The sequence below is a fragment of the Chroicocephalus ridibundus genome, chromosome 1, assembly GCF_963924245.1.
Source record: "Chroicocephalus ridibundus chromosome 1, bChrRid1.1, whole genome shotgun sequence".
Lineage (NCBI taxonomy): Eukaryota > Metazoa > Chordata > Aves > Charadriiformes > Laridae > Chroicocephalus > Chroicocephalus ridibundus.
Window position 1 is genome coordinate 118787365 of NC_086284.1, and position 13276 is coordinate 118800640.

General features: G+C 38.1%; 1 protein-coding gene across 2 annotated transcripts in view; it reads right to left on the bottom strand.

The window, feature by feature from the left end:
- Positions 1 to 13276, bottom strand: part of CRYBG3 (crystallin beta-gamma domain containing 3) — a 95797-nt gene that overhangs the window by 22659 nt on the left and 59862 nt on the right. For both annotated transcript variants that reach the window (XR_010072875.1, XM_063348713.1), the window contains exons 10-15: positions 12650 to 12685; positions 11378 to 11511; positions 9431 to 9557; positions 5144 to 5286; positions 2919 to 3045; positions 1964 to 1996 (exon numbers count right to left, since the gene is read on the bottom strand). Coding sequence is in view for 1 of the 2 variants with exons in the window: in XM_063348713.1 (XP_063204783.1) it covers positions 1964 to 1996; positions 2919 to 3045; positions 5144 to 5286; positions 9431 to 9557; positions 11378 to 11511; positions 12650 to 12685 (600 nt within the window). In the remaining variant the exon portion in view is untranslated. The remainder of the gene's footprint in view (positions 1 to 1963; positions 1997 to 2918; positions 3046 to 5143; positions 5287 to 9430; positions 9558 to 11377; positions 11512 to 12649; positions 12686 to 13276) is intronic.

Below are 13276 nucleotides of genomic sequence, written 5' to 3' on the forward strand. Positions count from 1 at the left end.
ATGGGAAATTCTTCATAGCTACTCAAAAGACCGTCGTTTACTTATCCTAAGCGATTAAATGTTTTCCCATAAAAATTTACTCAAAATATTTCCCCCCCCAAAAGAGCTGTAGCAATATGAACGATGTTCTTCCTTCCGTAGCTTTACGGCAGAATCCTATGAAAACCAGGACTGTGATAAATCAGGACAGTATTTTTCAAAAACAGTGTTAAGGCTGCTATTGGAGAACAAAAAAAGGCAAAACGCAGTCTAGTAGATGTCCGTATTTATATACGTGTGTGCATATATACACAGACAGGTGGGGTTTTTTCCATGTGTTACTGGAAATAAAAAGATTGTAAAGCACACTTTATTGAAATTTCAAAGGTTTGAATTGATCTTAAAGGTCTGCAAAACTGGATTAAAGCACTCAAAAAATATTTTTGGGGAGATCCTGAAAATACAGAAGAGTTGAAGATGGAAAGAAAATGATCTTAGCTGTTTGGATCCCACCAGTTTCCTCAGAGTTGGTTATTTTATCCGGTATCATTTACCAAGGCCTTACTGTGAACATACTCACAAGGCTTTGGATTTGGCCGCAAACTGCCATGTGAATAGGTCTGGCAGGAAATCAGTGTTTAAGACTAAAATAATACACCAATTATGTCTTCAGACAGGAAACATTTCCTGTAGTCCTGGGTTAATCATAAAATTGTAGAACTAAAATACTTGGAGAAAAAGAAGGGTGTGGTCAACCTGCTAAGTAACACAATGTGTTTATTTCCCACGCGCTTATGGCTACTATACCCATCCAAGCAAGAAAGTGCACAATTGTGTCCAGATGACAAAATACTTAAGTTTTCTGAAACAGAACCATTGAGCTCTAAAGTCTCTTCTGTCTGAAAAAATGTCACATTTCTTGAAATAAAGTTTTCCAAATTTGCTTAATTAAAAGCATGTCAGAGAGAGCGCAATCTAACCACTTACAGCATCACCCATGCTAGCAGCACACTCCAGGACAGAAAAAGAGAAATCAAGCAACTAACGCAGGAATGGAGGAGAGCCCTGTTGGGACAGAATGTTGCAGCAGGAGACACAGACCGTGCTTGGTGAGGAGCACAAACACTTAGAGCAGGTTTTTGTTTTAGAAAGATATCACAAAGGTACAGTAATTGAACATAACCTTGTAAGGTAAGAACCAAAAGTGTAAAGAGCCCAAACTAACATGTTCTTGAGACCAGAAGTGAATTATAGGGACCGCTTTCTCTTTTAAAGTTGTCACCAAGTTAGACACAACTTTCAAGGAAATTGTCAGCATGTATCGTAGAAGAGATTTATCATAGATTTATTATAATCAGGATGTGTTCGGTTAAGCTCATGCGTTACTATGAGGAAAAGAGAAGCACAGAGCAAGTGGTGCCTACTCCTTAAGGAGTGGCTATACGTGCTTGGGAGACTATGAAAAGCAGACTGCAAAGACTAAAGCCTAGACTAAAAGCCCAACTTCCTCTGTTGATGCATGTGTAGGCTTGAAGAGTGTAGTTCAATCTTCTGCAGTCTACATTTTATTCTTCACCTCATACGTGAACAAGACAGTGACAAACCAGATAAAATGCAAAATAATGGAAAGAAAAATATGCCACAAAGAGAAGGATGAATGCACATGACAGCGAGTTTCCAGAAACGGGAGAGAAGGAAGAGGAAAATAAACAGCTATAGAGACTCAAAGTCACTCAAAACCTAATGAACTGATTGCATTTTTGAGGACAGAATACTCAAGGGTATGATCTGGAATAAAGCTAGGAGAAGCATTAGCAAACTTAACCTTTATACATCTACCCGTTTCCTCCATCAATGATCTGCTGTATGGAGATGATAATACTGAGGTATCATCTGAAGTAACAAAACATGACATTCAAGATTACCTGTATTTAATTATTAAATATAGTTTAGAACTAGAGACTATTATATAATGTCAACATACCAAATGTGGAGGCTCATTCGTTCCAAGCGGTTCCTGCAATAATAAATATATATACATGCATATAAAGAAATAAAATTAATTACAATTCATTTCCTAGAGGACAAGTTCCTGAAGTTTGTTAATTATGAACTCAAGAGCAGAGAAAAATACACTTCCCAGGCTCTTGGCCTCTACGCTCACAACTACCTGCCTGACTGTTCAGTACCTTTCCACACAGAGAACTTGCACAAGCATTAATTAGTTCATGTAACGTGGATTAGAGTCTATGTGTTATTTTTGACTCTATTTCTTGAAAAAAGAATTAAAAACAACACAAGGCTCTGATGCCTCTTTCAACACATGCTCTTCACGATAAGGTTAAATGTTCCTTTCCTATTTTCAGTGCAGTAGTATCATTTATTATATACTTATTACTGAGGACTGTCTTTGTTTTGCATTAGGGTTTTGACATTTCGGCACTAATCTGTTTGGCCAAGTTGCACTACCTTGGATTTAATAACAGATTAAAAATATTTCCTGTCTTCATTCAGTATACATATTATAAATATTTAGCATAAATGTAACAAAAGAAAATAATACCTCAATTATACAAAAACAATATAGGCCAGATAAATTCTCAAGTATTTTTATATCCATTATTAATTAGGCATTATAAATGTATAAGTTTTAATGGAAATTAATCTTTCCACACGAGGTTATTCTTTCCATTAATGCAGTGTGCTAAAGGGAAGTTCTTCTTATGAGGTTTCCCTGACAATCTTCTGAACTGACTGAAAGATCCAGAGTATCTATTTCAGTCTCCATCCTGAACAGACTCATTACGTCATTCACAGGGGTCTTTAAATTGTTTCCAAGTAAATAGACACAGCCTGCATTATAACATTATTGTACGCTCTCAACTCCAAAGCTCACATTCCTTTTTAAGTTTTCTCCTTAACAAGTTCTGGTAACTCACCAACTTAATAGGTCGAATTGACATGATGATTTTACTAGATCCTCCCCAGTCAAAGAAACACTTATATTTTCCTTTCTCCAATACATATTGTTCTCCGCAGAAATATTTCTGCTGATATGCGACCCACCTGGAGAATGACACAAAAATTAAACTGAAAACATCACATTTTTCTGTGTAGTTTGATGAAAATATGAATGAGAACCATTTTCCTTAGAGTTTTGATAAGTCCATCTGACAGATAGTGTAACATTGAACCTAATGAGAGGCACATGCATGATTTGTCACATACTTGATTTTCTGCTTTTACTTTGCAAACACTGCTTTGATAAACATACAACTTTGGGTCTCTGCCTTTCTGTCAAATATACATTCAGCATGAGATGATGCCTTGCTTTGAAGCTCAGAGAAAAGACACACAATTGGAAAGTTTTTGAATCTCTCTCAGTGGGATCTTGACCTGTTCAGCATACCCCCATCATACAGGTCTTTCTTCCAACTTTTCCAGTTGGATTTAAGAAAAAAGGTGTAAGAAGAAAGAGAAGTAAATAAGGAAGCCTTGATAAGATAAAGAAAAACTTGCAATGATTCGCCATTCAAGCTTCTCTCACCCTGCTTTCCCTGTTGCAATTTAAGAAGAAAGAAACCCCCAACTCCATGAGACCAAGGGTGCCTCTAGCCCTGTACATGCTATTTGGCAGTGGCAGAAGTAGATGGAAGCTAGTTAGAGAGACATCACTAACTTAGCCACTTCCGGTGGTGTGTTCCTTAGTCGCCCAGCATCCGGGACTGTTATATTAGGGATATTAGAAGGCGTCTCCTTTCCTAGCCCTTTTAGCACCCATTTATGAATCTGTTTGTCACTAATTTGTCTAAAGCTTTTTTAAACCTCCTAGTGCTACCTGCGACCACAGCCTCCTTCAGCCGAGAGTTCCAGAAATTCACTGCCTCCGGTGTAAGAAAGGCTTTTTGCTCCCCACCTCTAAACCTGTTTTAAAGCAATCTTCAGCTAGTTCTGTAAAGCATCCCCCAATTGTTGTCATGCAGGATTCTGAACACTGCTGCATTAAGCTTGTCAACCACATTCATGATTTTGCAGATCCCATTTGTGTCCCTCCTCGGCCACGTCTTCTGCAAATCGAGCCTCCCAGCCTTTCATCCTTGCATCTCATCCTCATGAGACATTAATATCTAGTCTCTACGGGAGCAGTTTAAATCCCCCACTATGTCCTAAGTTTGAAGCTTTTTTAGTCTCACTTAACTGTTGCTGACCCATATCACCATTAGGGTAGGTATGACAATATTAATACTGCACTTTTAAAATTGCTATTAAAGGCTGGAATTTCCACCCACATGTTCCCATAGCACTCTCTTCCCATAATGTATTTTATGTTTTAGCACTTGGTATCATTCTTCATGTACCGCACCCTTGCCTATAATAGCCTACTGTATCATTCCTATAGAGCTGCTAGTTCGTCTGCTTATCCTTCCTGTGAATCTCTGCAGTTTCTGCTGTATCAGAGCTGTTATTTCACGCCAAGTGTTCTAGTTCCCTCATACTACTTTTTAGCCTTCTAGCACTTTTAAGTTTTGTCCTTGCTCCACCAGTTAATATTGCACATGTCCATCAACAGACATTGCAGGCAGTCTAATTTACCTTCCTTCTTCATTGCAATTGTGCCGTTTATTTTCCTCCTGGACTTCATAATAAGCACACTGAAAGTTAGCCAAGTCCACCCTGTAGGCTGTTATCAGCTTGAACCGGGTACTCTTCCACACCTGTTGGGTTAACTCTCTACTTTTAGTTCTCTAAAACATATTTTAATTTTCAGTGCCAGCAGCCTGACTTTATTACAAATAAGGCACACCTCAGCCTTTCTGTACAGGCTTCACCTGTCTCAAAACATCTTAACATCCTTAAATCCCTCTTCTGTACTACTGCCAAAGCTCCCCTATCATGAAACTACAGTCTGTGTGACCTCTGGAGGAATTTCACAAGCTTTTCTCTAGTAACAAGAATGCCCAGCTCCAAATCAAGGTGTAGGCATGAGATTTAGAGAAAACTAAGATTTTTTTTTTTTCTTTCATTTACCAAGGAAACGGAAAAAAACATTGTTCTCCCCCAATTGTTTACCACCTGTAGCATGTGAAATATATTGTGTCAAAAGATGTACCCAAACCCAACTGTGCACAAAAATACTTCCATCCATATATTTCAGTAGACTTACACTCCACTTCTCACAAGAATCGACCTTGTCTCTGGGCCAAATCCAGCCTGCTCCAAATCAGGGATTTCTTCATTGATGATGTCTAATGCTTTCCCATCTTCATCATCAGACTGAAAAAGTGCCACTGATGACTCTATGAAATCCTAAGAGGGAGCACAGGAGTTAGAAGACAGGCTGTCACAGCTCAGTGACACTAAACAACATAAAACATTTTGCAAAAGAGATGTAGCCTGAAAGACAGCGTTCTATAAAACAGTGAAGGGACTTGGGTCCCTTGTGTGGATCTTTACAGGATATTTTGGCATTGACTAGTGTGGCATTGACCACTGACTAGCTGGAAGCCTGGCAAACTGACATGGCCTTCAATGGTTTCCACTGAAGAGGGGAAGAACCTGCTGCCCCTGAGCACCATCCTTTCCCTCTACTGAATGAGAGGATGACTGAGAGTGCAAAGACGCTTGTGTGGGAAAGAGAAGAGTTGGGGATTTAGCACTGATCTTCCAACAGCTTCAAAAATGACTACACAAAGCATTACCATGACTATAGTTTTTAACTTCAAGTTCTCCTTCCTCATCCCTTCCCAGTGACAAGGCAATAATGGAGGGGAAAAGACTGGGCAAGATCACCTTTCCAGCAGAAGGGGTTTGTAGATTTTGGATATATCCATTGTATGATTAATCACTATAGCTATAAAATCAATCCCACACAACACTGTCATGTTTTCTCTTAAACAGCAGTTTGACATTGCTTTATGCTTTCAGCTAGCATAGTTGCTTGACCAGATTACTTGCACAGCTTCAGATCATTTGAATTTGGTTTCAAATCTCCAAGTTTTTAACCACTTATCAATTTTAAGCACACAGTTCAGCCACTGCTTGGGAAAACAAAAAACAACAATCTATTCACTTTATTCCTTTAACTTTTAATGAAAAGCATGAACTCAATTCAATTTCAGTGTTTCTGAAGCATTCAGCAATGTTATAGTAAGTTGAAAATAAGCAAATCTTGCAAAAAAGAGAAAAGGTTATCAGGCCTTTGGCAAAATCATCATTAACAACTGCAGCTTCAGACTACTTTTGAGGGGAAAAAAAAAATACTAGTACAGTTCTAGTGCAAATAAAAACCAGCTTAACAGTCCCAAATCGAGGACTTTCTCAGAGTTACCAAAAAGCCATTCAGATCAAATCTGTACATGGTTTCTTTGAATAAATTTAAAATACTGAAGTATATCCACAATTGTAATCACATTTAAAACCGGTTTCAAATTCAGCCATTATTTTTACCTCCCTAAATTTTCACTACAGCTTTTCTTACAATAAGCAACAGGAGAAATACTTAAAAACGGACTTCAGACCAAGGCAAATCATTTTAGACTTGAAAACATTCGCAGGAAAGCTCGAAAAGCAACACACTCTGCTCCACTGAAAAAGTCTCCGAAGCTTTGCTCCTTCCCTCATCACGAGAGCCATGGGCAAACCCCAGCTTCACAGATCCTCTCATTTGACAGTGCAGAAAAGAAGCAGACGCAACTGTCCCCCAAACCAGCACACAGTACAAACTGCTGTGTGTCCTCAGCAGCAAGCCCTGTATTTGACTCCAAATGTGTCTAGTATAGATGCCGGTAACAGAGCTGGCAGTATGCTGGAAAATAAAATTCTACAGGTCCTTTCTGTTGCTGCTTTCAGAATACTCCCTGAATCCCCACATTAGAGCTTGTGACTGTTCACAGCAGAAATATTTAAGACAGACAAAACCCAAAAGCTTTTGCATGTACATCTTCCGCGGTGGGTGGGGAGGGGTGACTTGCAACAATCCCTCTTTTGTGTGTGATGTCTAACCTTTCTGATTTGTCAGGAAATTAAATTCATGCCTCAGCTCAACTGCAGTCACTGGTATCCGTACAGAAACACAGGCTGGATTTTCCTAGCGTTAATAAGCCCTGGTGGAACCTGTCATGTTGAGCGTTGTGGCACAGGAACATCTAAATAGTTTTGCATAGTACTAAGCCACATCGACAGAGCCAGTACTGACACAGGCTAATGAGGCACACTATACCCAGCCTGGCTCTCTACAGAGCCATTTACGTGCTTCTGCACCATGCTCCCTGCTTTGGGAGCACGGCACAAAGACATTTGATCCGACTCTGCCTGGAGCTGACTCAGGTACACAGGGATCATTAGCTTCAGCTTCATGCCATGTGAGCTAGGCTAAATTGTTTTCAGGTCCAGGCTGGCCTTTAAGCCAACGTGGTCAAGGTCACCTGGTGTTATGCCCGAGCCAAAAAAAAAAAAAAATAAAATAGTCTAGCTGGATTGGCCCCTATTTGAGACCACACTGGTGAGTACACATAAAGAGCAAGGTCAATGCCCAGCTCCACTCCCTACCTAAGGTGACCATGAATAATGCAACTTGGCTACATTTCACAAAGTCCTTAATCTTCTACAGAGACTCTTGAATTCATCTGACTAAAACAGAATTTCTAGGGAAGAGCAATAAAGACCTGATATCCAGGAACACCTCCGCAGAGTCCAAGACCATCACAAGCTTCACCACACTTCTGACAGAATTTCTGAGATTATGGAGAAGAGCTAGTACCCCCCTGTGCAGCGAGGGGCCTTAAACACACAGAATTAGTTTTGGATTTTTGGTCAGGTCCCCTCGAAACAAGAGTTTGGCACTAAATCCTGACATTAAGTATCATATGCAAAGTCATGAAGGGAGCATATGGCAAGCCTAAACACTGACCTATGCATTGCACATCAGAGAGAGGCAGGCAATCTGTTGGTCAAGCAGAACAACAAAATGCCAGTGGCGTTAGTCATTTTATTGGCAACTAGCTCACTGCCTTTAGTTATTCTACAATTTGAGGAAAGGTATTACTTACACTTTTATTATCAATGCATACATATTGATACGTATTTATATGCCAATTTGAATGCTATATGTTGATATATGAGTGCAAATTATATATACTTTTAAAATGGTAATGACTTGAGCATCCTGACTGTTCTAGGTGTGAGTCAAATACATGCATACACAGCGAAGGTCATCCTTGCTAGGCACGTGCTCAATTTTAAGCTTGTAATTATGTCCTTTGCCAGAGTTACTCAAGTATCCTATGTACAGCTTGAAAAGAATGAAAAACTAAAATTAGTCAGTAACTGAATAGGATTCTGGATATTGAAAATGAGGAGTTAAAAGAAAATTCCTGCCTGTTTTTCTCAGAAACCTGAAAATAAATTATTCAGTGAAGGACATTTTTCTTCAATTCAGTTTATTCTCCTATCTTTATTTTAAGTTATATGATAGATACTGATTATAAATATAGTTTTTCCTAGGTGCCTTTCATAAAACGAAAACCGCAAATTGTGAATTTAAGCATGGCCTTTTTGATTTTGCATTAATATTTTTATTTTTTAAAAAAAAAATGACTGTTGAGACAATGAGTTTGCTTGAAATGCCTATGTTTACACTTCACAACATTCCTGGCTATGGAATATCACATCTCCTCAGATGAGGAGATGAGTAATCTGAGTATACAAGACTGAGTAATCTCAAAGTGAACAATCTAATTGTCAAAGGGAGCCACTCTTTGCAGCTGTATTTAGAGCTAACAAAGTTCCTATTATAATAAAAATCCTCAAACCCCCTAACAAGCAAAAAAAAAAATCCAAACCAAAGAAAATTATAAAGTTCAAATCCCATGTTCCCCCACCACTGAAAAGTCTAACTTTGCTTCCAATACTGGACTCTGATATAGTTTTTATTATTATTTCATCTTTGCCCCCACTAAACACATTTTAGTAGCAGGGATTTTTTCACCATGATTATTTTTACTGCCAAAATTTTCTGGCACAAAAATCACAGAGACAGAAGGTAATGCTGTTCTAAGGCTTGCAACAGCTGCTGTGTTGAAAAGCTATTTTTATTTTAATAAAGAACTACACTGTACACTTATGCATGTTAAGCTTTTAAGAAAATTCTGTTCTAGAGGTTCAAACAGCTTGAAGTGCTGAAGTGAGATACTTGGAAAATCTGGCAGGTAGACAAGGAATTCTGCATGATACGTTCTTTGTATGAACTTTACAAAGGCTATTTAGAACCTGCTTCTCCTTTACAATGTATACAGTGCAGTCTAAATTTCAGCAAGTAGGAAAAGAATGAGAATGAACTTGGGCAAAAATGGAATGACTAAACCCAAGACAGCTGTGCCACATACGAAGAATAACCTTGTTCTTTAGGTATTGAACTGTGCATAATTTGTGTGAAATTCATAAGAGTACTTACAGCCTGAAGGAACCGGAAAGACAGGAGGACACTGTCAGTTCCCCCCCATGAGTGTCTGTCTTCATAATCTCCCTCCTCCAGCAAGTACTGACGGCCTTTGTAGCGTTCCTTATCATAGGCAACCCATCTACAGCAGCCACACAACAAAAGAAAGAGAAATAACTAAAAGCAGAACAACTGCACATGTGATTTTTCCATAACAAATAAAAGGGGAAGAGAACATCCTAAAAACACTAAGATGAGTATCACGGACTCAGCTAACAAACAAAGCAATGCTTGTTTGAAATCACAACAGGCACCCATCAAGTGTTCTTTGTGGATCAAAATCCTACCATGTGATTCTTTCTCCAACAACAGTTGATTTGTGTAATGCTTCTCCATGTACCTCCTCTCAGTCAGCCATATTCCCAATACCAATATTTGGTACTACAGAAGGTAGTACACATCTAGTGGCCAAAACACTGTAAACCACCAATTGTCAATGAGAAAAAACAAACAGTACATCTCTTCAGTGTATTAATAACAGATGAGATGCCACCCTCGCTGAAGCTGGTGACAAAATTAATGGGTTTCAGCAGAACAAAATTTCATCTGCTTATATTGTTTCCTGCTCTAATCTACAAACATAGATATGAATAGACATATGAGTTGAATATATACAATATCTTGTACGTGGAATATATTTTAGCATTAAGGGAAAAAAAATTTGAAAGTATTTTGAACAAATAGATAAGACTCAATTAAAAGAAGGCATTTCCACATCAACTTTGAAAGTTCTAGTGTATTCTAATTTGAAAAAGTTCTTCCCCCTCCTTTCTTTCTTGTAAACATTTCTTTCATTAAAACTCCCTTGTAAGTATTAGAACTGCTGTACAAATTCTGTCAGCATTGAAATTTGGCAGGCAGGAAGAGCTTTACTTTTAATATCATTTGGTTTACATTAATTCAGCTGGGTAAGTTACCACAGTGTTAAAAATAAAAGCCACCACAAGAGAAGAAAGGATGATTTTTAGTAATTTGAGGCTTCCCATATAGCTTAATACATAATGTATTTATGAATAGATTATTTGAGTATTCAATTACTTTTATTTTGAATTTAGTGCTTGCAGGATTCTGACAACAGCCTGAAAGGAGGCATATTATTGAATTTTTATACTGAAGTATTAAGAGTGAAATCCCCTAAGAAAAAAATTAACGTTTCTGAAAACTATTTTATTGCTAAGCATTTTGGCAGAAGCAACCATCCTGCATGCTTTCAAACAGTCCTACCCTGCTGGGCCTTGGGAGAGGCTGAAAGAACAATGCATGAGTTCGATAGCTCTCTACAATAGCTGGAGCTGAGCCTACGTTGTGAGCAGTCCACCCAAGGACTATGCCACACAGCCCCTTTTGTGCGTGTGTGTGTATGACAGAGGGATAGGGCAACAGAAAATCAATCTGAGGCCTCAAGAAAGGAAAATAAGGGTGGATTCTTAATTCTAGATAACATGCAACAGGTGGCAAAGGAAAACCATTAAGACAATAAAACAGTTTACAGATTTCAGAGGCATTTAAAATGTCAACTTGAAGACTGACCACACCTACCCTAAAGTCATTTCAGTGAATTAAGTAGAGACAATCAGAAGTATAAAGCAATATAAATTAAAGCTCTGTATGAATGCTGTCATTAAGGAACAAAGTGGCCTAGTTTATTGGCATCCAAAAGGCAAATATTGACTTCACATCTCCTTCACACTTAGTTTTACCCTCCTATATTCCCTTAGATAAATAAGCCATATGGAGAGGTTATTTTATCCAAGACATAATTGACAAGAGAAATACATATTCCTTTATTTTCAAAATATTTTACAGTGAGATATTCTAAACACCCCTTAGTCAGCACTTCTTAGCATTTAGTTATGATTTACTATTTTAAAGTAAATAAATTCAAAAGTGAAATATACTTACACTCCACCAATTACACGTATTGATCCAATTTCCTGAAACTCCTCTTCACTACTGAACAGAGCTGGCACAGAACCGATGTTTTCTGAAAACTCTCTGGACCACCCTCCAAAGTGAGTTTTCTCATATATTATTATCTAGAAAACATGTTGAACAATGCCTTGAGTATGCCCTGAATATGAGTATGCCAGACTTGAAAGTCTGGGGGTGTATATTGCTACAGTATGTGAAAGACACCTTCCTCTCCCTCCCACGCCCAAACAAGCCACCGCTATGAAGAAAATTCAGGGTTGCATTCCCCAGCCCTTCTGATTCTTGAGTACCCTAGAAGCTGAAGACACCCTATTTGGATTTAGATAGGCTTCTCAGGCTACTTGCAGACATTTCCACAGAAGGATACTTATTCACACAATTCTATATACATAAATGTACTCTGGAGCTATGCGACTGTGATTTATCCTGTAATCCTATGCATGGGCAGTGTATATTAGCCTGCAGTGAATCCTACCTGGTCACAGCTAGACAAATTGAGCTTGACCCCTCAAAAAGTAGACAAGAGGTCTTTCTCTGTACTTTGCTTAAGTTATTTCAGTTACTGCAGTTAACACACCCCCTGGATTCCTCATCTACAAAACCACACAGATCTGCTATTAATAGTATTAATATTTATTGCAATATTTATTAGAAAAATTCCTGAGTCTTGCATGCATTTGTATAATTAAGTTACCTAAAGCATTAGCATTTTTATGGAGAAATAGAAAAAGGAGAGAAAAAGGAGCAATAACTGGATTAGCTTTCTGCTCTTAAGTCACAGAAGGGTCATGGTCTCACTCATGGCTCTTGTATTGGGACCAGGTATAGGAAGGAAGGGTTCTATTTCTGCCCCCTTCCTTCCCCTCCCCATTCACTCCTCCCCCCCCCCCCTTTTTTTTTTTTACACTTTATACATTAAATGGAAAAATCTCTCCTGACCCCTTTCCATTACAGTGACTGATACGTCAGTCAGAAAAACTCACTTTATGTTGTAAAAGCTTTACAATTTTTCTATAGCAAACTCCCATTCTCCTAATACATAAAAATCAAACTACTACTACTTTTAATCTCATGGAACACTAGCAAGAAAGTGGACTTGACAGTATTAGTGCATTTTCCTTCAGCAGCAAACACTGAATACTTAATCAAACATCACGTGCCCAACAAAAAGAGAACAGTCTAAACAAAGGTTTTGTATTTCCAGTGTGCTCATATTTTATTGTCAGTGTCCTCAGTGCTTACCTTGACATTCATTGGCATTTGTACCTTTAGTCCACCCTAGGGGGAAGGGAAAAAAAAAAAAAAAAAAAAAAAAAAAAAAGAGGCATTTATGTAAAACTTAGTGATGTTTTGACTTGTATTTTACAGTACTATCAGATCACAAAGCCTTTGTAATCATATTCACCATCTTCAGTGTTGGCCAAATCAAAAACTAGTTTAAATACTCTGATAATTCATAAAAGCCAGGGACACCATAAACCTGACCTACAAATAAAATCAGTGCATTGAGAAGCCTGTAGGGGTGTAAGCAATTTTAAATTATTCCTTTGTTGTCTATTAGCACTCTAAAGCAAATATTTACTTTGTGGTTTTTTAATTCATTTACATTGACCAATTTTTAAAATATAACTTTTAAAGCTGTGTGGCATATATTTCAAGTTTCTTAAGCACAAGTGATGAAACTCTACGGAACTATAGGAGAGAAAGAAAATATAGGCTGACATATTCACGTCTACGGTCAAAGAGCAAATACAACAAATGCATTTTCTCTGGAAATGTTAGTGAATGATGTTCTGTGGGGAATAAGACACCTACCTCCCATGAGCAACTAACAAGACAGCTGCTAGATCTTATTCCTTTGTGGCTCTT